The following is a 24,351-nucleotide window of genomic DNA, read 5'->3' as shown; positions in this document are numbered from 1 at the left end:
GCAACCAGCTACCAGCTGTTAGGCTATGTTTTTTCTCATGTAGTTACAATCAAGACTGCCTAGATTGAAATCTCATCTTCCTCACAGGCTATGAATTGAGGCAGTCAATCTCCCTGAGCTAGTTTCCTCTTCTGTAAAATGGAGATAACAATAGCACCTATTTTGAGGGCTGTTCTGAGGATTAAACAAGTTAATACAAGTGCTCGGAATAGTGCCTGGCACAGGGTGGGTAATTAGGTTTTTTTCCTCTCTCTCTCTAATTGACAACACTCTACCCATTCATTCAACCCTTATTGATTTTTCACACCTTGAGATTGTAGAAATGTATTCTCCTCTTCGAATTACCATGATCTGAATTTAAAACTCTGGGTGAGGAGAGCTTATAACGATAGTTGAACTTTAACGGATTAATTGCATTTCTTAATGGTCAACATGATCACATTTCATCCAGCACTCTTTTCCCTAAGGGTCACGCTAAGTTGAAACAACCAAAACCAAAATGAGAACATATCTAAAATCATACACATTAACTTATATGACCCTCCTTTCCCTTTTTTCTCCTAAGAAGGAATAGTGCTATCTAGTTTCCATGGTTCTTTTCAGTTTTGTTTTGTTTTTTTATACGGAGTTTCGCTCTTGCTGCCCAGGCTGCAGTGCAATGGCGCGATCTCGGCTCACCGCAATCTCCGCCTCCATTATTCAAGCGATTCTCCTGCCTCAGCCTCCCTAGTAGCTGGGATTACAGGCATACGCCACCACGCCCGGCTGATTTTGTAATTTTAGTAGAGACTGGGTTTCTCCATGTTGATCAGGTCGGTCTCGAACTCCCAACCTCAGGCCCGCCTTGGCCTTCCAAACTGCTGGGATTACAGTAGTGAGTTTCTAACTTTAGACAGTGGGATTAAAAATAAACTATTAATCCTCATTTTTGTGCTTCATATGGGTGTCGGGATGATGACATATGCTAATACACGTGAAAAAATTGACATTTCAGATCCTTTCAGAAACGCTGGGAAGTAGTAGTACCATATGCCCAACGGCGAGGGGCGGGACACTGGTGGCTAGCTCTCCGATATACCACAGAGCATTTTGGCAACGAGAATAATTTTGACATTCTGAGGCTTCCGTAGCTTTAGGAATCGCTATGGTGTCGCCTGCCTAGTGTCCCATGTGCTGTTTCCGGTCGTACCCGGAAACACGAGTCCAAGCTGTAGCTGGCGGGGATTGCTGGCTGCCGGCCGTCTGAGTTTTATTAAAAGTGCTCGCCGCGACGCTAGTCTGCAGCCAAAATGTCCAGCAGAAACAACAACAAGCTGCCCAGCAACCTGCCGCAGTTACAGAATCTGATCAAGCGAGACCCGCCGGCCTACATCGAGGAGGTGGGAGTGCGGCGCAGCAAACGCTAGAGGCCGGATGGTGGATGGTTGAGACGCCAGTGGGGGAAAGCATAGAGTGAGGCTGGATCCAGGCTCGCCGCCTATTCTGTTAGCTTCAGGGGTCCCTCCAGAGGAGAGAAAGGGTTGGGGAAGAGACATGCCTTACGGTTCGTTCCCCACCTCTTGAAAATCTGTTGCCCTTTGGATTTTGTACCTGCCCTGTAGACCCTGCTGCCGCTGAAACACCTTTAAAACCTCATTTTGTTTTAAGATATTTTTCTCCGACCGCACGGAGGTGGAGAGAGAGAGATGGGCCACACCCAACCACCAACTTCCACTCGGGTTTCTCAGCCTCTTTTCGGAAATCCCAAACTTGAATTAGTCCGTAACCCTTGATGAATCGTGTGTTAGAATGCTTTCGATTGACGTCCGTTTCTGAGAGCCGTCTGTGTACCCTGGACTGTGCCCGGAAAGAGTGGGGGTTTCTCAAGCACAAGGGACAGACTCGGGAGCTTAGTATATGTAGTTAAGCCAGGATTCAAACTTACCGGAAACTGGCATGACTCGAATGTCAGAATTTGCTTCGGGAAAAGATTAGATTGAAAAATTAGGCCCTCATTGTGATGGGCGTTGTATACTAACCTTATATAAGTTGTGAACATTAGGGGTGTTTGAACCCAATACCGACAAAATGAAAGTGGTTTTGATATATTAATCTGGCAGGTGCTTCCTTCGGACACCCATTTATCAGACAGGCATTAAACAGGTATCTCTGCTAGGTATTTGCTGCAATTACATGTTTGTGCTTCTACCAGGTTGTGATTTGTTGAATGGCTAACACAATTACTCATTTTTTCATTGCCCTTCTCACTTCCCTCCTCCCCCAAATTTTCACATAGAGATATTTTATGAGTGCTTTTTATTTATTTATTTATTTATTTATTTTTGAGACGGAGTCTCCCTCTGTCGCCCAGGCTGGAGTGCAGTGGCCGAATCTCAGCTCACTGCAAGCTCCGCCTCCCAGGTTTACACCATTCTCCTGCCTCAGCCTCCCGAGTAGCTGGGACTACAGGCGCCCACCACTTCGCCCGGCTAGTGTTTTTTTTGTGTGTGTTTTTTAGTAGAGACGGGATTTCACTGTTTTAGCCAGGATGGTCTCGATCTCCTGACCTCGTGTTCCACCCGTCTCGGCCTCCCAAAGTGCTGGGATTACAGGCTTGAGCCACCGTGCCCGGCCTTATGAGTGCTTTTTAACACATGGCAATCTCAGTGGCTTAGGTCACCAGTAGAGAGAGCCTCTCCAAGGATCAAGATAGTGGAAATAAAGAGTAGGAAACAAGTACAAGAAGTTAAGTAACATAGGCAAGACTTTGAGATGCTTAAAGCGTTGTATAGCCATTCGCAAAGAAAGTGGTAAGTTGAGAGTCCATATAATTCCGTTAGATGACTCCTACTCCTGACTCTGTTGTTAACAAGTTGTGTAACCGAAGCGGGTTAATCGCTGAGCCTACGTGGGTATTTTAATATGTAAGAAGGGGATAATAACTACCTCTTTAATTCACTTAAGTATATATCCAAAATCACATATATAATACTTGCTGTGTATTGTTATTCTAGGTAGGCATTGGGGTACAGTAATGAATAAGACAGGTAAGAAAGCATTCTTCTCTTGGACTTATATTCAAGTGAGGGTAGACTTACTATGGTAGAGACTATGAAGAAAGTAAAACTGGATGGGAATAGGTTAGAACTGGAGGCTGCTGGTTTAGACCCTATAAACAGGGAAGGTGGCTCTGCAGTGATGATATTGAGCCAGGCAGGTCAAGAGCATTCTAGGTACAGGGAATAGAAAGTGCAGAAGCTACTGGTGGAAAAAAAAGCAGAGAAGAAACCAGTGTAGCTAAAGTGTAGTCAGCATAGAAGAGAGCAGTGGAAGATCGTGTAGGAAATACAGGCAGGGATCAGATTATCCAGAGCCTCCTAGGCCCTGTTGATGAGTTTAGATTTCACTCTGAGTGCCTTGGGGAGTGATTGGAGAGTTTTAAACAGGAGAGTGACATGATCTGACTTATATTTTTTAAAGAGTATACTCTGGAAGTTACATGTGGAATGGCTTGTAGAGGAGCAACACTGGAAGCAGGGTAACTAATCTAATGGATCTCAGAATAACCAGGCAAGGGATTGTGGTGTCACTGGAATTATGGACAAAGATTGGTACTGTTCTACATGGAGGTAGTGCTAATAGAGCCTTCTGGTGGAGTGGATGTGGGGGAAAAGCAAAAAAGAAGGAATGAAGGATCACCCAGGTCTTTTATTTGTGTCTAGGTAGATGATAGTGCCATTTACTGAAGTTCATTCATTTGACAAATGCTGTTGATTACCTGCTATATGCAAGGCACAATGCTGGGCCCTGGGACTACATAATATTGAGCTGTACCCATAAAAATTCTGTGCTCATTAAATGACATTCCAATAGGGGGTGATAAACAATGACAAATAGTATAGTATGTTAAATAATGAAAAGTGCTGTGGAAAAAAAGACAATAGGAAAGTACTTATGTATGTTGGGGGTGAGATGTTTATTGCAGTTTTAAATTGGATAGTTAGGGAAGGTCTTGAGATGGTAATCTTTGAGTGAACACCTGAAGGACATGAGGGAGAGCTGTGCATATGTTTAGGAAGAGTGATCTAGGCAGAAGGAACAGAAGATATAAAGACCCTGGGGCAGGTATGCCTGGTAGGTTTCAGGAACATAAAGGCCAGTGTGGCTCCAAATGGGGAATGAGGAAAGTGGGTGAACTTGGGATTCTACCTCCCAGTGAGATGGAAGCCTTTACAGGGTTTTGAGCAGAAGAATACATGAACTACCTTGTATGAGAACAAGATCACTCTGACTTGAGGATAGACTGTATGTAGGAGGGCAAAGAGAGAAGCAGAGCCACCGCATAAGAAGCTGTTGGAATTATCCACAGCAAGAGATGATGCTGGGTTGAGTGGTGCCAGGATGGTGGTAACAGGAGGTAGTAAGAAGGGTGATTAGATCCTGGATTGTGTAGGTAGAGAAAGCCCTGGGGATTCCCAACATTTAGAGGCCAGTGAGTTTCTAAGTAACTGGAAAAAGGGACTGAGAAAGCAGCCAGTGAAGTTAGGAGGAAAACCAGGAGGTGTTCTGGAAGCCGAGTATGGATGTTCCCAAGGGAGGGAGAGCCCAAGCTTGTCAGATGCTGATGAGTCAAATAAGATGAATACCGAAAGTTGACCACCATTAAATTTAGCAACATGGGACCAGGCACCGTGGCTCATACCTGTAGTCTTAGCACTTTGGGAGTCCGAGGTGGGTGGATCACCTGAGGTCAGGAGTTCAAGACCAGCCTGACCAACATGGAGAAACCTCATCTCTACTTAAAATATAAAAATTAGCTGGGTATGGTGGCAGGCACCTGTGATCCCAGCTACTCCAGAGGCTGAGGCAGGAGAATTGCTTGAACCTGGGAGGCAGAGGTTGCAGTGAGCCAAGATCATGCCACTGCACCCTAGCCTAGGCAACAAGAGTGAAACTCCATCTCGAAAAAACAAAACAAAAAATTAGTGACATGGATGTCATTGGCTACCCTGATATGAGCAGTTTGGGAAGAGGAATGGATGCAAAAATCTGATTACAGAAAGTTTAAAAGCAATTGGAGTATGATTCTATGTATATGAATAGAATATGTCCAGAATAGGTGCATCTATATAGACGGAAAGTAGATTAGTGGTTGCCAGAGTTGAGGGTAAGGGGTATAGGAAATAACTGCTAATGGATTTCTTTTGGTGGTGATGAAAAACTTACAATTGTACAACTTGGCGAATATACTGAAGAACTGAATTGTACACTTCCAAAGGGTAAATTTTGTGGTATATGAATTATATCTCAATTTAAAGGATTTTTTTAAAAAGGAGGGCAATTAGGCTGGGCGCGGTGGCTCATGCCTGTAATCCCAGCACTTTGGGAGGCCGAGGCGGGCGGATCACAAGGTCAGGAGATCGAGACCACGGTGAAACCCCGTCTCTACTAAAAATACAAAAGCTAGCCGGGCGTGGTGGTGGGCGCCTGTAGTCCCAGCTACTCAGGAGGCTGAGGCAGGAGAATGGCGTGAACCCGTGAACCCGGGAGGCGGAGCTTGCAGTGAGCCGAGATCGCGCCACCGCACTCCAGCCTGGGGGACAGAGCGAGACTCCGTCTAAAAAAAAAAAAGGAGGGCAATTAGGCAACATATATGGATATATGGACAACTCTTTAAAGGACTTTTTCTGAAGAGAGAAATGGAGTAGAAGGTACAGAGTAAAATGGAATCAAGAAAGGATTTTTTTTTTTTTTTTCCAGGACAGAGTCTTGCTCTGTTGCCCAGGCCAGAGTTCAGTGGTGTGATCATGGCTCACTGCAGCTTCAACCTCCTGGGGTCAAGCAATCCTCCCACCTCAGCCTCCTGGGTAGCTGGGACCACAAGTGTGCAACCACCATTCCCAGCTGATTTTTTTGTAGAGATGAGATCTTGCTATGTTGCCCAGGCTGGTCTCCAAGCTGAAACCATGCAGTCTTTCTGCCTCAGCCTCCGAAAGTGCTGGGATTACAGGCCTGAGCCACCATGTCCAACCAAGAAAGGTTTTTTTCGTTTTGTTTTGTTTTGTTTGTTTGTTTGTTTGTTTTTAAGATGGCAGAAAGAACAGCATATCTATATACTGACGGGGCATTACCTATTGAAGCAGGAAATGGGAGGTGGGGACTAGTGAAGCAAAGACCTTGATTGAGTGACATTACAGGGTTTAGAATCTGATGCATAACTGGAGGAGCTAGCCTTAGGTGGTGGCCTGATAGCTTTTGTAATAGGAGAGAAGGTAAAGTATATGGGCACAGGAGAAGATAGGTGGTTGAATGGAAATTATTCTCAGATTGCCTATACTCCTAGTGAAATTGGAGATAAGATCATCTGCTGAGAATGAGGACAGGGAAGAAGTGAGGTTTGAGGACAGAATGCAAAGTACGAAATGGTTGTCCAGAAAAGTGGGAAAGTGAAGGGACTGGAGAAATGTAATCAGATTGCTGGAGTACATGCAGGGCTTATTTGAGGTTTGTAGTTATGAATTTATGCCTATAGTCCCAGCTAATTGGGAGGCTAGGGCAGTTGGATTGATTAAACCCAGGACTTTGATGTTGCGTTGAGCAATGATAGCACCGCTGCACAGAAACCTGGGCAACAGAGCAAGACCTTGGCTCTAAAAAAAAAAAAATGAAAATGAAAAAAATAAAATGACACCAGTTAGCCGATTTTCTCCAATGATGTTCAGCTCTGGGAGCGTAGCTGTAGAGAAGGAAAGCACAGGGTGGGCATTTTACCAAATGGGTATAATGACAAGAGAAATGGGCAAGTGAGTTGAAGTATATTCATGAAGGTGATTTTAATGATTGATCATGGAATTGAAGCTGGATGAGAAGGGAAGTTGGGGCGGGGGTTAGTTAGGTGCAGTGGAAAGGTAGTAGGCTCTGTGGACTGTGGATTCTGATGAGATTGAAGGATCGTTGGAGTTTGGAAAATAGGAGATGTGGTTGGAGAGGAATATACCTCTGATTGAGATTATGGAGTTGTAATATAGTTATTGGTAATGACAACAATTAGGGCATGACCATGGAAGTGAGTGTTAAGATACAGTAAGTTCAAGATGATTAGAGGAGGAGAAGTCAGGGTAATGAGGGGCCAGGGTATTGGAAAGATCCTCCTTGTGGATACGAAATCACCAAGTATTATAACAGGAATTGTGATAGAGGGTGAGAAGACAGTGAGCAAAGAGCTGAAATGTTCAAGGAATGTGAGGATAACCTTAGTCTTTAGATGACTACAGAGAGGAATAGTGGGTCTTGTGGCATAAGATTCAAAGCTGGGGGTGAGGACGGCTAAGGAGGAGAAAGGATGTTAATCTGGAGGGATATGAGTGCTCTGGAAGTTGCATTGATGAACAGGGAGGATGCCTACTGACTCATCCATGCTGGGAGAAAGAAACGGTGTAGCAGTGTGTCAGGAGAAAACCACTGTTCCCATAGAGCATTCGAATGACTGGGCTGTTTAAAAGAGATTTAGATGCCTTGGCCCCACCCCAAGAGTTTCAGGATTCTAGTGGTATGAGGATTAGAGTGAGGGGAATGAGGGATGGCCAGGGAATACTGGACTCTTGTGGTGACTGATGCACATAAAGGGTGTAATGAGATTAGTCCCGATCATCTCAAGGCAGGTAAATAGTGTTAGCTGGGCCATGGGTGGGGTGGGGGAAGAAATGGGGTGAGGATTTTGTCAGGAGCATGAGGAGTTCTGCAGCCCTCTCCTCACTCCTATTCAGTGGAGGTATGGGGTCAAGAGAGAAGTGGTTCTGTCTGAAGCATGTAGGGACTTGACTTCTGTTCTTAGAAGAAGCTAGAGGCCTGGCAGTTTTGTTGGGGAAATCAAGTTGTTTTTTGACCATGCTAAGTTTACGATGTCTGTTTAGGTGTCTACCTAAACAGAGATGTCAGACGGGTGACTGGATATGTGAATTGGGAGTTCACTGGACCAGGTAGGGATGATGAGAAAGAGTTATTGTGTGTGTGTCACATAATTTAAAGACATGGACTATGTATGGGTGGAGAGTAGTTAGCTGTAAGGCATGAAACTGTGGAACTGAGGCCTGGTGAATTCCAACATTTGATTATCAGGTGGCTGGTACGACTAAACATAAGTAAATGAGTTGATGTACATAAGAAGCTTAGCACATAACAAGTGCTGAATAAGTGGAAGCTATTATTATTTCCATGTGTCTACTGCTATTGGCTGTTAACACATCCTGTCTAGAACTCTAGCATAAAGTTTTACTTGATACTTAAAAGAAAAGGGGAGCCAGGTGCTATGCCTCACACCTGTAATCCCAGCACTTTGGGAGGCTGAGGTGAGAGGATCACTTGAGGCCAGGAGTTTGAGTCCAGCCTAGGCAACATAAAGAGACCCCATCTCTACAAAAAATAAAAATGAAAAATCAGCTGGGCGTGGTGGTGAACGTCTGTGGTCCCAGCTACTTAGGAGGCTGAGGCAGGAGGACCTCTTGAGCCCAGAAGTTTGAGGTGGCAGTGAGCTATGATTGTGCCACTACACTCCAGCTTGGGTGACAGAGACCTAGTTTTTTTTTTTTTTTTTTTTTAAGTACCAAAACAGATATATAGATCAATAGAACAGAACAGAGGCTTCAGAAATAACGCCACACATCTACAACCATCTGATCTTTGACAAACCTGACAAAAACAAGCAATGGGGAAAGGATTCCCTATTTAATAAAACGTGTTGGGAAAACTGGCTAGCCATTTGCAGAAAGCTGAAACTGAACCCCGTCCTTACACCTTATACAAAAATTAAATCAAGATGGATTAAAGACTTAAATGTAAGACCTAAAACCATAAAAACCCTAGAAGAAAACCTAGGCTACTACCATTCAGGACATAGGCACGGGCAAGACTTCATCACTAAAACACCAAAAGCAATGATGGGATCTAATTAAGCTAAAGAGCTTCTGCAAGCAAAATAAACTATCATCAGAGTGAATAAGCAACCTATAGAATGGGAGAAAATTTTTGCAATCTGTCCATCTGACAAAGGGCTAATATCCAGAATCTACAAGGAACTTAAACAAATTTACAAGAAAAAAACAAACAACCCCATCAAAAAGTGGGCGAAGGATCTGAACAGACCCTTCTCAAAAGAAGACATTTATGCGACCAACAAACACATGAAAAAAAGCTCATCCGCACTGGTCGTTAGAGAAATGCAAATCAAAACCACGATGAGATACCATCTCATGCCAGTTAGAATGACAATCATTAAAACATCAGGAAACAGCAGATGCTGAAGAAAATGTGGAGAAATAGGAATGCTTTTACACTGTTGGTGGGAGTGTAAATTAGTTTAACCATTGTGGAAGACAGTGTGGTGATTCCTCAAGGATCTGGAACCAGAAATACCATTTGACCCAGCAATCCCATTACTGGGTATATACCCAAAGGATTATAAATCATTCTACTATAAAGACACATGCACTTGTATGTTTATTGTGGCACTATTCACAATAACAAAGACTTGGAACCAACCCAAATGCCCATCAGTGATAGACTAGATAAAGAAAATGTGGCACATATACACCATGGAATACTATGCAGCCATAAAAAAGGATGAGTTCATGTCCTTTGCAGGGACATAGATGAAGTTGGAAACCATCATTCTCAGCAAACTGTCACAAGGACAGAAAACCAAACACCGCATGTTCTCACTCATAAGTGGGAGTTGAACAGTGAGGACGCATGGGCACAGGGAGGGGAACATCACACATTGGGGCCTGTCAGGGTCGGGCCCCAATGTTTGTGTTAGCATTAGGGAGGGATAGCATTAGGAGAAATACCTAATGTAGATGGCAGGTTGATGGGTGCAGCAAACCACCATGGCACATATATACCTACGTAACAAACCTGCATGTTCTGCACATGTATCCCAGAACTTAAAAGTATAATTTAAAAAAAGGGGTGGGGGGGATTTTGACTGGAGAGCTTCATGTACTTGAGATATAATTTATATTTCTGACCTGTTATTTTTTCTGCTGATTTGAGTGCTCTGCATACATGGACGTGGTAGTAGGGGTCATTTATTTTTATTTTTATTTTGTGAGACAGAATGTCTCTCTGTTGCCTAGGCTGGAGTGCAGTGGCATGATCATAGCTCACTGCAGTCTCGACCTCCCTGGGCTCAAGTGATTATCCCATTTCAGCCTGTTGAGTAGCTGGGATTACAGATGCACACCACCACACCCTGCTAATTTTTGTATTTTTTGTAGAGACAGGGTCTCCCTGTGTTACCCAGTTTGGTCTCGAACTCCTGGGCTCAAGTGATCCACCCACTTTGGCCCCCCAGAGTGCTGAGATTACAGGTGTGAGCCACTACACCCAGCAGTAGGGATCATTTAGATAGTAACTGGCAGAACAGGGCTACAGTCTGAATTTTGGGATTTATGCTTCTCTGTTCTTACACCATACTGCCTAAACTTGTAATGATAATTCTAAGGAAAGGGTCTTTAGATTATCTGTGATGTGCTCAGGTCTTTAAAAAGTGCACTTTGAAGAATGCAGGTAAGGCAAAAGGAGTGTTTTTATATACTTTTGTAATATGTTTTTCTCCATGTGATTGTCAACAGTTTCTCCTAAGAATTTCTGCACTGTTGGCCGGGCGCGGTGGCTCAAGCCTGTAATCCCAGCACTTTGGGAGGCCAAGACGGGTGGATCACGAGGTCAGGAGATCGAGACCATCCTGGCTAACACCATGAAACCCCGTCTCTACTAAAAACTACAAAAAACTAGCCGGGCGACGTGGCGGCGCCTGTAGTCCCAGCTACCCGGGAGGCTGAGGCAGGAGAATGGCGTGAACCCGGGAGGCGGAGCTTGCAGTGAGCTGAGATCGGGCCACAGCACTCCAGCCTGGGTGACAGAGTGAGACTCCGTCTCAAAAAAAAAAGAATTTCTGCACTGAAAAAGTCATGTAATAGAATGTGACAAACTTAAATTTTATTTTTCTATAGTTTCTACAGCAGTATAATCACTACAAATCCAATGTGGAGATTTTCAAATTGCAACCAAATAAACCCAGCAAAGAACTAGCAGAGCTGGTGATGTTTATGGCACAGGTAAGAATACAATTTCTTAAATAAAGACTGGTGTTACACACAGTTTGCCAAATATTTTTTCACTAATACTCAACCTTATTCCACTCTGGAATGGGAGCTTAATTAAAATATGTTTCTAACTTTCCCTTTTTCCAAATTTTATTTTCTCCCTATCATGAGTTAGAGAATGTCACTAAATCTTTTTGCAGAACTAACCAGGACAAAACTTTTAAGACTGTTTTTTTTTTTCTTCAAATTCATCATAAAAGCAGGTACTAAATCATGTCATAAATATTACTAAGACTAGAGAAACTATAATAAGTGTTGGAGAAATTAACACGTAGAAGGAAAAGAAGGTTGTTTGAAACCATCTACTTCTATGAAACATAGCCGTTTACTCTCCTTTTGCAGAACATCCTAAATGTGTGCATCTGAATTATAGGAGAGAAAGAGAGAAACTTCAGAAGAGCCTTTGCTTTGTTACAGATTAGTCACTGCTACCCAGAGTATCTAAGTAATTTTCCTCAAGAGGTGAAAGATCTTCTCTCCTGCAATCATACCGTATTGGATCCAGATCTTCGAATGGTAGGGCCAGTAGTTGGATGAATAAATTGTGCTGTGTTCATGTGTGCTGCGTTCATATATATTTAAATGAGAACAGCCTCTCTGCTAATTTTCTTTGGAAAATGTAAATTATTATATCCTTTCCTAAAAATCCTTCTATGGTTTCTCATGTATAGTTAGAGTAGAATAGAAACTTAATAACCTGGCTCAAAGGTGCCTGCATCATCTGCTTCTTGCCTGCGTTTCTGATCTCCTATTGTTTTCAGCTACACTGTGATCTTTCTATTCTTCCAGCACACTAACCCTACAGGATGCTCTTTAACCTTTTGAGTAGATGATTTCTTCTAGTCATTCAAATCTCATATGCATGAAGAATCCTAATTACAATTTGTCATTTTTATAATGCTTAAATTAGTAAACTTATCCATTAGACAGTCAGTTTGAGCATTTCATCATTGTTCCTTCAGTGGTTGAGGTTGAGTCCTGGCTGACATTCCCTTTACCAGGCCCGTGTACCTGTTTGCCCTGCTTGTTGTGAATGTCAGCTACTGGTGGCCCTCAGCCGCCCTTTATCTGGAACATTGTCCTCAGCTAAATCGGAGTCCTAGTGCCTGGGAGGTGTCCTCCTACCCCAGTAGCCCACAGCCCATTATCATGTGGTACAAAAGCCCAGCCTATTACCTCAGGGTGGCTCTGACTCCATTGCAGGTTGTGCTCCAGTGCTTTCCTGTGATGGGACTAAAGCTAGTCTCCAGTCAAGGACACATCCTTTCTTTGCTTTGCTTGTCTCTGCGCTATCCTCCTTCCTTCACTTCCTTTCTGAGATCATACCCCCAACAAATCACTTGTAATAAATCAGTCTCTGATTTTAGGGAACCCAACCTAAGGCACTTCCAAATTTAATATGTCTGCTTTTCAAACCTCTTTACAGCAGATAAGTACACAAATATGATCAGAAAATTCCTTGCTAATATCCTGTAGCAAAACTTGTAGAAATGCCAAGTCTTTAGATTAATCTTTGTTTTCCATTAGATTTTCTCAGGTTTTTTTCTATTTCTATCATTTGTGTACTACTATAGGGTTTTAGCAATTTGATTAGGCCAAAAAGAAAAAGAATACCATCTCATACAAGCCAAGGTTGCAGGTTCTGGATTGTCAACTGATTGACACTCAGGTGGTACATGGGACCTGGCAGCAGAGCCCAAGGGACTCCAAACTTGAACCCCTAGTCTAAAAGCTTTTACCGATGTCGCATTACTCTTGAAGTCCTTGTAGGTCATAGAGGTTTGATATTTTGGGTATAGAGACTTAATGGCTTTCCATGTAATTAGGATTTAAGTTTTATTTTCCTGGCGGTACCCCACCAAACTGGTCTGTGGGGATTATTAAATTAATAAATGTGCCAGGTGTACCTGTAGTCCCAGCTTCTCAGGAGGCTGAGGCAGGAGGATTGCTTGAGGTCGGGAGTTTGAGCCTGAGGTGTGATATGAGCGTGCCTGTGAATAGCCACTACACTGCAGCCTAGGCAACATAACAAGACTGCGCCTCTAAATTTTTTTAAAAATGGAAAAAAATGTGCATGTGTACTTCTTTATAGTGCTTTATGATGATTAGTAGGTTTTTAAAAAATAATGGATATTTCCTTTGCCTGGAGATAAAGGATTGAGTCTGTATAGTTAGCATTGCTCTTTAAAGGAAGCGTTGAACACACTGGAAGAAGCTCTTTTTTAATTGGTTATTGGGATAACCACCAATTCTTGTCAACCACTGTGCTTTCTTTCTACCTGGTGTATTTGCTATTTTTCCAGTACTTTTTGAATCATTCCCAAGTTTTTGTTCACTCTGTCCTGTTTACACAGATAGAAACATTGTGGGGTTTTTTTTGGAAGAAATGAAATAACCATATGTAATAATTCTTACCTACTTAAATCAACAAAAATCAAGTTGTATGTATTCCTTTGACATTATAACTACCTTTTATGGACTTTAAAACTTTTTTGAGCATTATTATTTTAATTACTTTATGTTCACATTGTCACCACCTGGCCGGGGGGAACTTCTTAGTCCTTTTAGCGATTTCCCTGATTTTTAAAATTTATTTCATTTTTTTATTTTTATTTTATTTTATTTTTTAGACAGGGTCTCTCACTCAGCTGCCCGGCTGGTACAATCTTAGCCCACTGCAGCCTCAAGCTTCTGGGCTCAAGCAGTCCTCCCACCTCAGCATCCCAAGTATCTAGGACCACAAGGTGTGTGCCACCACACGCTCTTTGTAGAGACAAGGTCTTACTACATTGCCCAGGTTGGTCTTGAACTCCTGACCTCAAGTGATTCTCCCACCTCAGCCTCCCAAAGTGCTGAGATTATGGGTGTGGGCCACCATGCCCAGCCTTGCCCCTGTTTTTGAAAGCATCCTTGAATTCTGGCAGAAATAGTTCCAAATTCATTCTTACCGTTTTTCCTGCCCCAAGGCTTGGAATCAACTGTTCTTCAAGGATTGTATTTTGTCTAATGAAGGAGAACATTCGAGGCCAAAATTTGGGTGATAGGGCTACATGTAAGAATTGGTGTTAAGCAAGAGTGCCACTGCTGCTGGGCACTTCAGCTCATGCCTGTAATCCCAGCTACTTAGGGGGCTGAAGTAGGATCATCATTTGAGGAGTTTCCAGGAGTTTGAAACCAGCCTAGGCAACATAATGAGACTCTATCTCTTAACAATAGAAAAATAATAATAATAATAGCTGAGTACCTATAGTCCTGGCTGATCAGGAGGCTGAAGCAGGATCGCTTGAGCTCAAGAGTTCAAGACTAGCCTAGGCGATATAGCGAGACCCGTCTCAAAAAAAAAAGGCGTGGGGGAGAAGTGCAACAACTGCTGTTGGGCCATTCTTAGTGCTGATGGTACGTCAAAAGAATGCCTCGTGAGGTCACAAACTTGCATTGATTATTCCAATTTAGTGTATTATGTTGTTATCCCACCTGTCTATGGATTCAGGGTTTTACCATATGGTGACACGACAAAGAGATCTTACTTGACCTCCCTGTGGCCCTCCCTCAGTCACTATTTATCAGTTACGTAAACCTGTTTACTTCCTGCATGACACTTATTTTCTTAGATCCCACTTTTTATGTGCTTACTTGACTTGTCTGTCCTCCATTCTGCTCTATCCCCAGTGTAAGCTCCATGAAGGCAGAGACTGACTGTTCTGAATCCTACAATAGTGTCTAGTTAGTAAAAGACATTAAGGTGTTGGGACATATATACTCTATTTTCTCACCTTGTTAACTTTACCATTGTCTTATGGTATGTTTTTTTTCCTTCCCGAGACATTTTGCAAAGCTTTGATCTTGCTGAGAAATAAGAATCTCATCAATCCATCAAGCCTGCTAGAACTCTTCTTTGAACTTCTGCGTTGCCATGATAAGCTTCTGCGAAAGGTAAAGAGCAAAAAAAATATTTCCATGCATCTTCCTTGAGGCAACATAAAATTTTGTTGTCCCTTGAATTATCGATGCTTTACATTGTTGGATACAATTAAGAATTACTTTAACAGAAAAAAAAGCAACCATGTGTGCATGCAGTATGGTGTTAATAGCCAGTATTTATTGAGTGCATACTTTGTACCAGGCACCATTCTCAGAGCTTTTGTGTATTTACTCATTTACTCACAAAGTCCTATGAGAGAGGGATCCTCATTATTATTATTCTTACTTTGCAGATGAAAAGGCTGAGGTTAAAGAGAGATAGAGTAACTTGCCCACTCTCACACTGCTTCTTAGTGGTGGGATTGGATATAAGCCCAGGCTCTGGTTCCAGAACCCAAGCCTTTTACTACTGCACCATACTGGCTGGCCAAATCAGGACATTGGTACTCACAGCTATAACTGCCCCACTCCCCGACAAAAAACTTTTTTGTTGTTATTAACATTTTCCCATGAATTTGCATTTGCTTATATAACACTAGAAGCTGAAGATTTATGAAAGAAATTTAAGATGGAAAAAGTTGGCTGAACACTGGCTCACATCTGTAATACCAGCATTTTGGGAGGCTGAGGTGGGAGGAACACTTGAGGCCAGGAGTTTGAGACCAGCCTGGGCAACATAGAAAGACCCTTTCTGTATTTAAAGAAAAAAAGGAAAGAAAAACTTAAGTTTACATTAATTAATTTAAAATTTTTTTCAAAGTATTAAGAGACTACCACTGTTTGATTTTAGCAGTTGTACTTCTTGGTCTAATGTAGGGGCCAGGCCTTCAGGGTCTGTGGGTTTTTCTCCTCATGTGTGGAGACAAGAGATCGTAGAAATGAAGACACAAGACAAAGAGATAGAAGAAAAGACAGCTGAGCCCAGGGGACCACTACCACTAAGACATAGAGACCGGTAATGGCCCTGGATGCCAGGCTGCGCTGATATGTATTGGATACAAAGCAAGGGGGCAGGGTAAGGAGTGTGAGCCATCTCCGATGATAGGTAAGGTCACATGAGTCATATTTCCACTGGACCGGGGGCCCTTCCCTATTTGGCAGCCGACGCGGAGAGAGGAGACAGCTTACGCCATTACTTCTGCATTTCAAAGACTTTTAGTACTTTCACTAATTCTGCTACTGCTATCTAAAAGGCGGAGCCAGGTGTACAGAGTGGAACATGAAAGTGGACCAGGAGCCTGATGCTGAAGCACAGCATCACAGGGGGACAGTTAGGCCTCCGGATGACTGCAGGCGGGCCTGACTGATGTCAGGCCCTCTACAAGAGGTGGCGGACCAGTCGTCTCTAACTCTCCCAGGGAAAGGGAGACTCCCTTTCCCAGTCTGCTAAGTAATGGGTGCCTTTTCTAGGCACTGACGCTACTGCTAGACCAAGGTCCGCTAGGTAGGTAACAGGCATCTTCCCAGACGCTGGCGCTACTGCTAGACCAAGGAGCCCTCTAGTAACCCTGTTCAGGCATAACAGAAGGCTCACACTCTTGTCTTCTGGTCACTTTTCACCGTGTCCCTTCAGCTCCTATCTCTGTATGGCCTGGTTTTTCCTAGGTTATAATTGTAGAGCAAAGATTATTATAATACTGGAATAAAGAGTAGTGCTACAAACTAATCATTAATATTATTCATAAGTAATCATATCTATAAGCTATGTCTAGTACAACTGTTCTTATTATATATATTTTCCTCATTATACTGGAACAGCTCGTGCCCTCAGTCTCTTACCTCGGCACCTGGGTGGCTTGCCACCCACAGTCTAATTTGTGGAATAAAAGTGGTCCATGGGAGCATGGTGTGGGCACCAGTGATATGTGCATTCGCAGTATTTTCCTACATGCAGTTAGGTGCTTGGTAAATTGGAGAATTTTTTTTAGTAACATTTTTATTGAGATATAATTTACGTAAAATTCATCCACTTAAAGTATACAATTCAGTGTTTTATAGTGTATTGACAGAGTGGTACAACCATCACCACAATCAATTTTTGAACATTTGTCACCCCCAAAAGAAACTCTATTCCAAGTAACAGTTAATCCCGTTCCTCATCGCTTTTACCTCTAGGTAATCACCAGTTTACTTTGGGTCACTATAGATTTGTGTGTTTTGGAAATTTTATATAAGTGGAGTCATACAATATGTGGTAGTGACTACATTCTCTCACTTAGCATAATGTTTTCAAGATTCATTCATATTGTAGCGCATATCAGTACTTTATTCCTTTTCGTTGCCAAATAATATTCCATTGTGTAGATATAACACATTTTGTTTATCCATTCATTAGTTAATGGAAACTTAGGTTATTTCCACTTTTTGGCCACTATGAATAAGGCTGCTATGAACGTTGGTATGAACACTGGTGTCTTCATTTTCTTGGATATATACCTAGGAGAATTGTGCTGTATTACATGAAACTCCATGTTTAACCTCTTGAGGACAACTTTGCTTTGCTTTGTAGTTGCTTTTTTGTTTGTTTGCTTGGTTTGGGTTTCTTCTGTGATAGAATGAAAAATAGGTAAAATGAAGTCATCCTGTATTTTCATACTGTTCTCCAAATATAGCAAGGTTAAAAATGTTGGTTAGATTTAATGTATATGTTTTTGTTTCTTTTCCTCAGACTTTATACACACATATTGTGACTGATATCAAGAATATAAACGCAAAACACAAGAACAATAAAGTGAATGTAGTAAGTACTCTTCTGTTTTCCATTTTTGCAGCATTGTACCATCAGTGTATTAAGTCTTCTTTCTCCTCCTTTTCTTCAGGTATTGCAAAATTTCATGTACACCATGTTAAGAGATAGCAATGCAACCGCAGCCAAGATGTCTTTAGATGTAATGATTGAACTCTACAGAAGGAACATTTGGTAGTGTATATATATTTGTCTTAAGAGAAGTAGACTCTTTTTTCATTTATAATTAATACAGAGCACATATACAAATACTTTTCTTGAGTTTGAGCTCTTTAATATACCTCTGTCATAGATTGAAGTTGAAAGTAAAAATAGAGGCAATTCAAATGACTAATAACATTGGTTATCATTTCTTGAGCATCTACTGAGGTTGGGCACTTTGATAGGACCTCACTTAGAACAGCTTGAGAACAGAAGATGTAGCTTATCTGGAATTATCCCCATTTTATAGGTAATGACATGGAAGTTCTTACAGTTAGTAAAAGTTTAGCTATTAAGAGGCAGAGCTGAAATTCAAACCCAGATCTAACTGACTCCAAAATCTGTGCTCTCTCTTCTGCTACTCTGAAGATTTTCAAGTCAGTTCATCCTATTTATATAAAATATCATGCCTCATATACTTCAGTTTGTTGATACAGTGTCCCCAACTCATTTCTTTTGCTTTCCTTATTGACTTATTGTTTTACTATAAAAGTAATATTCATTACAGCAGAAAATTTGGAGACATTTAAAAAGTGATTTTAATCAATTACTGTTAGTATTTATGGTATTTCCACCCAGTCTTTTGTTTAATGTGAATTTTTAAATATGGTTGAAATTTTTCTATATTATAGTTTTTATTTATTTATTTTTTATTTTTTAATTAAATTATTTTATTTATTTATTTATTTATTTATTTTTGAGAAACTCTTGCTCTGTCACCATGCTGGAGTGCAGTGGTGTGATCTTGGCTCACTGCAACCTCTGCCTCCTGGGTTGAAGCAGTTCTCGTGCCTCAGCCTCCCAAGTAGCTGGAATTATAGGCACGCACCACCATGCCCAGCTAATTTTTTTGTATTTTTAGTAGACATGGGATTTCAGTATGTTGATCAGGTTGGACCTGAACTCTTCTTGGCCTCCAGTGATCCGCCTGCCTTGGCCCTCGAAAGTGCCAGGATTACAGGCACAAGCTACTGTCCCAGACCTTCTCAGTTTTTTTTTTTTTTTTTCTTCACTTGCCTAGCTTCCTACATCATTAAAAATTCTTTAAATACTCCATGTTAATGGCTGCAAATTTTGTCATAAATCTGGGCTAAAATCTAATGAAATGTTTTACTTGTGGTTGACTAATTTAGCAACCCATATCTTTCTGAAATATGACAATTGGGAATTCTGGTATGTCACAGACATTTGTTATATTATTCATTTTGTGCCATTGTCTGTGCTATGAAATACAGTAGAATGAAAATTTACTTCAAAGCATTCATTGTCTTCCCCCAGGAATGATGCCAAAACTGTCAATGTTATCACAACTGCATGTTTCTCTAAGGTCACCAAGGTGAGCGCCCGTAGGGCTGTGTGTAAGCTCTGTCTGTGGGTGGTCTGCTTTCTGCACGCAGTTAGAAGAAAGCATCACTCAGCATAAACTGCATGCCTGCATACCAGGCATGCAGTGATGTGCAGACGTGCTATGTTAAGTGATGCTTTCTTGGTTCCTATACTGCTTTCCTGGGTCATCTGAACTTTAAAAGAATCAATAGAATTATGAGTTTTTAAATTACTATGTAATAAATGATAGCCTCAGTGGTTTTTTTAATGTTTTCCCTTGTGATTCTTGACTTCTATTGGGCTTAGGCACTGCTAAAAAGAAATTTAAGGTCAATGTTTGACTTTTGTCTGTTAGAAGGGCTATAATGTCACTTTTCTTATAGGGGATGTAGAAATTCTTGACAGTCTTGAAGGATGACTATATATAGCCTAGCAGTTTTTATCTAGTTTTTAAAATTAAGTATTTATTAGAGAAATAACATAAAAACAATTGTAATTAAGAAAAAATGAGCAAAAAATCCCACCACTCTTTGAATTTGTTCTTCAGATCTTAGTTCATGCACGTGTATAAAGCATGGTCAAAAGAATTTATTCTTTGTTTTAAGCTGAATCAAGTAGCTGACTTTTTTCTCATTGGTCTTTAGATATTAGTTGCCGCTTTGACATTCTTCCTTGGGAAAGATGAAGAAGAAAAACAGGACAGTGACTCTGAATCTGAGGTTAGTTTAATCATAGTTGCTTCTGAATCTTACCTTTCATTATTGCTCTGAGTGCACACTGTAAAGTCTATGACTGCTGAAGTTAGAAAGGAACTTAGATGACACCTTTGCCCTTCTATTGAATTCTGCCATGCTATTTTACTGTACTTGGAATTTGTCACTTGTATTCAGTAAGATTGGTTAAATAATTAATAAAACAGATTTATTCGACCTTGATCTTAGTTCTAAAGTTATACCCATATCTCACTATGTAAATTTAGGATGAAAATTGTCACCAACATATTTTTGAGGAAAAAAAAATCAAGATTCATGATGGCATGAAATATTAAAATAATTTCTAAAAAAATAAAAATAAAATTATTCTTCCCCATTTTAGTATTTTGGTAACCAAAGTACTGGAATATGTGATAACATGTTTTAAACAGTGTATACATTTTTATTGTAAATGGCAACCTAAATAACAAAAAGAGAGAAACTCTGTAAAAGCAAATGATGCTTATTTCAGAATAGGGCAGTGGGAATACATACGCCGTAGTAAACTATGTACATATTTGTAAAGGAAGACAACAGTTTTTTTTTGTTTTGTTTTGTTTCGTTTTTTGTTTTGGAGCCATGGACCTTCACAGTGAGTATTACAGCTCTTAAAGATGGCACGGACCTAAACAGTGAGTGGTAGCAAGGTTTATTGTGAAGAACGAAAGAACAAAGCTTCCACAGCGTGGAAGGGGACCCAAGTGGGTTGCCCGACAACAGTTTTTAAAGGAAAAATGAGGGCTGGGTACAGTGGCTCACACCTGTAATCCCAGCAATTTGGGAGGTTGAGGCAGGCGGATCACTTGAGGTCAGGAGTACAAGACCATCCTGGCCAACATGGCGAAACCCATCTCTACTAAAAATACAAAAATTTGCCAGACGCGGTGGTGTGCACCTGTAATCCCAGCTACTTGGGAGGGTGAGGCAGTAGAATCGCTTTAACCTGGAAGGTGGAGGTTGCAGTGAACTGAGAGCACGCCATTGCACTCCAACCTGGGTGCCAGAATGAGACTTCATCTCAAAAAAAAAAAAAAAAAAATTAGTGCTGCAGTGAAAATCTTTGTATGTACCTGTTTGTGCACACATAGGCATATTTTTTCCACTGAATTTTTTGTTTTGTTTTGTTTTGGTTTTTTTTTCTTTTTTTTTTTTTTAATGAGACAGGCTGGAGTGCAGTGGCATGATCTCAGCTCACTGTAACTTCCCCCTTCCGGGCTCAAGTGATGTTCCTCCCTCAGTCTCCTGAGTAGTTGGGATTACACGTGTGCGCCATCAAGCCCAGCTAAGTATTTGTATTTTTAGTAGAGACACAGTTTTGCTGTGTTGGCCAGGCTGGTCTCAAACTCCTGGCCTTAAGTGATCCACCCACCTTGGCCTCCCAAAGCGCTGGGATTACAGGCGTGAGCCACCACATCTAGCCTAAAAGTAGTATTCATTTTTAATAGCTGTGTGCAACGGGTATAAGAACCAAGAAGGGACTGAAAGGTTTACTCTTTCATTCTATGCAGATTTTCCTTGTTCACAGTTTTACAAAGTAATTTCTTCTTTAGGATGATGGACCAACAGCAAGAGACCTGCTAGTACAATATGCTACAGGGAAGAAAAGTTCCAAAAACAAGAAGAAGTTGGAAAAGGCAATGAAAGTGCTCAAGGTGGGACTTGTATCTGGAAAATGAGATAGGAGTGAAGAATATGTTGTTTTTAGCCAGAGCTTTTAAGAATTTAAAATCAGAGTACCATTTTCAGAAGACTTAGAAATGTGTGATGAATTTTTCAGCACTAATATTTTAGATGAATAAATGTATTCAGCTCTAGCAAAATCAGTGACTTGGATAAATTAGTTTAATTAAATTCACTTTTTACTTGTTCTGATCAAGGTGGCTTGTATTATGGTATCTTTTCTAGGCACGGTTTGTCAGAAGAGTACATAAATGCAGTACATTCAATATTTTTGTAATCATTATTTTGAAAGTCATTAATTTTGCCCTTATGTGTTTTATCAATTGTATTAGTTCGTTTTCACACTGCTATAAAGAACAACCTGCGGCTGGGTAATTTATCAAGGAAAGAGGTTTAATTGACTCAGTTCTGCATGGTGGGGGAGGCCTCAGGAAACTTACAATCATGGTGAAAGGCAAAGGGGAAGCAAGGCATGTCTTACATGGTGGCAGGAGAGAGAGAGAGCACTACAGGGGATCTGCCGAACACTTTTAAACCATCAGATCTTGTGGAAACTCACTATCACAAAAATAGCATGGGGGAAACTGCCCCTATGATCCAATAACCTCCCACCAGGTCCCTCCCTCCAGGTCCCTCCCTCGATACGCAGAGATTACAGTTCAAGATGAAATTTAGGTGGGGACACAGAGCCAAACTATATTATTAATGTTTGCGTTTCCTAATTCCCGTAAGTCTCATAGGTGCTAATGGTTGGAACACATTCTCCACATTTAATCTTAAAAGGCAAAAACCAACTTCAATTCTTCTAGTTGAAAAGGTTTTTAGAACAAAGTTTTTTTTCTTTTTAAAGGGTCTAATGGACTTGTAACAGCCTTATTAGCACATTAAGTTTTAAGGGATCATCACTGTAACTCAGACTGAAAATGTATTTCTTCTCCCTTTCAGAAACAAAAAAAAAAGAAAAAACCAGAGGTGTTTAACTTTTCAGCCATTCACTTGATTCATGATCCCCAAGGTATGTAATTATGACTTCCAAGTTCCTTGTTGGTCTTACCTTTGCCTATTTTATTTCCTGCCTTTGGGGTTTTCAGGGAATATAAGATCCCTGGAATTTAACAGATAGTCAATAAATGCTTAGTTGCTACTAGTTGGTTGTAACCTACAAAATTGTCTTCTAAAGCAGTGATTCCCAGTCTATCACAGAACAAGAAAAATATGTAAAAACAGGTCTTTCTGAGACTCATGCTTTTAACAACACAGTTGTAATAGGGCATTGTACTTGACCAAATAAACTGGCAGTCTTTTGTTGGTCCTTTTTTAAAAAAAAAAATAATAATAATAATATGTGGAAACCAAAAATATGGGAAACCTTGTTCGCGAACATTAGTTCTCAAACTAGGCCACACATTGGTCTCACCTGGCAAATTTATAAAAACTGTGCTGATGCTTGGGTCCTATTATCCCCAGAAAATCTAATTTAGTTGGTATGAGGTGTAGCTGGGCATTGGGGCTCTCAGTACTCTAACATATGGCAAGATTTGCTGACCCCTGCTGTAGATCAGTGTTTCTCAAACTTACATGTAGATACGGATCACCTGGGGAGGTGGGGCCTGAGCTTCTGCATTTCCAGCAAGCCTCCCAGGTGGACCAGCAGTTGCTGGTCTGTGGACTACCCCTTTAAGAAGCAAGCCTCTGGAGAACTGTTAAGTGAAGCGAGCACCTGTCAAACAGTCACTCTAGATGTTGATACTAAAAAACTTGGGAATTGTTAAGATTTAACTTTGGGCACCCTTATATATATTGATATATTCACCTGTTTGTCAAACTGTTCACTGATCTAACTACTGCCTTTTCATATGCCTGTTACATAAATGTCATATAGACCATGAACTCACAATGTACTTCTTTCATCCTCTCCTTGCCAGATTTTGCAGAAAAACTACTAAAGCAGCTTGAGTGCTGTAAGGAAAGGTTTGAAGTGAAGATGATGCTCATGAACCTCATCTCCAGATTGGTGGGAATTCATGAGGTTTGAATTACGTTATGTTTCTCTTGGTGAATATTTGAAGTAGAATTTACCATGGTAAAAGAAAAGCCATAAGGTAGAGCAGTGGCTTAATTTTATCCCCCATACATTTAAACACATAAAATTTACAGAATAAGAATAACATCTCTGAAAATAACTAATCACTTCATTTTATTTGCAGTAATATGGATGTTAATTTGTACATATATTCCATTTATGGACAGACTACTTTATTCTCTGCTTTTTTTTTTTTTTTTTTTGAGACAGACTCTCCCTCTATTGCCCAGGCTGGAGTGCAGTGGCACAATCTCGGCTCACTGCAACCTCCACCTCCTGGGTTCAAGTGAGTCTCTTGCCTCAGCCTCCCAAGTAGCTGGGACTACAGGTGCACGCCACCACGCCCGGCTGGTTTTTTTGTATTTTTAGTAGAGAGAGGGTTTCACCATATTGGCCAGGCTGGTCTTGAACTCCTGACCTTGTGATCTGCCCACCTCGGCCTCCCAAAGTGCTGGGATTACAGGCGTGAGCCACTGCGCCTGGCCTGTTCTGCTTTTT

The 24,351-nt window shown here is 41.1% G+C and overlaps 1 protein-coding gene across 3 annotated transcripts in view; it reads left to right on the top strand.

The window, feature by feature from the left end:
• Window positions 1-1,156: 1,156 nt before the first annotated feature.
• The window catches only part of SDAD1 (SDA1 domain containing 1), a 39,049-nt gene continuing 15,854 nt past the window's right edge, over window positions 1,157-24,351 (top strand). The window contains exons 1-11 of one of the 3 annotated variants that reach the window (XM_011927204.1): window positions 1,157-1,379; window positions 10,992-11,096; window positions 11,562-11,660; window positions 14,967-15,077; window positions 17,734-17,805; window positions 17,885-17,985; window positions 19,291-19,348; window positions 19,983-20,057; window positions 21,641-21,742; window positions 22,716-22,785; window positions 23,696-23,799. In XM_011927204.1, coding sequence (XP_011782594.1) covers window positions 1,290-1,379; window positions 10,992-11,096; window positions 11,562-11,660; window positions 14,967-15,077; window positions 17,734-17,805; window positions 17,885-17,985; window positions 19,291-19,348; window positions 19,983-20,057; window positions 21,641-21,742; window positions 22,716-22,785; window positions 23,696-23,799 — 987 coding nt within the window. In that variant the 5' untranslated portion in view covers window positions 1,157-1,289. Of the gene's footprint in view, window positions 1,380-10,991; window positions 11,097-11,486; window positions 11,661-14,966; window positions 15,078-17,733; window positions 17,806-17,884; window positions 17,986-19,290; window positions 19,349-19,982; window positions 20,058-21,640; window positions 21,743-22,715; window positions 22,786-23,695; window positions 23,800-24,351 lie in introns of all 3 variants that reach the window. The other 2 variants (XM_011927206.1, XM_011927205.1) reach the window with 2 other exon arrangements.

The sequence above is a fragment of the Colobus angolensis genome, unplaced genomic scaffold, assembly GCF_000951035.1.
Source record: "Colobus angolensis palliatus isolate OR3802 unplaced genomic scaffold, Cang.pa_1.0 Scaffold70, whole genome shotgun sequence".
NCBI classification, from domain to species: Eukaryota; Metazoa; Chordata; class Mammalia; order Primates; family Cercopithecidae; genus Colobus; species Colobus angolensis.
The sequence above is the reverse complement of the archived record's forward strand: the minus strand, read 5'-3'. Positions and strand labels throughout refer to the sequence as shown.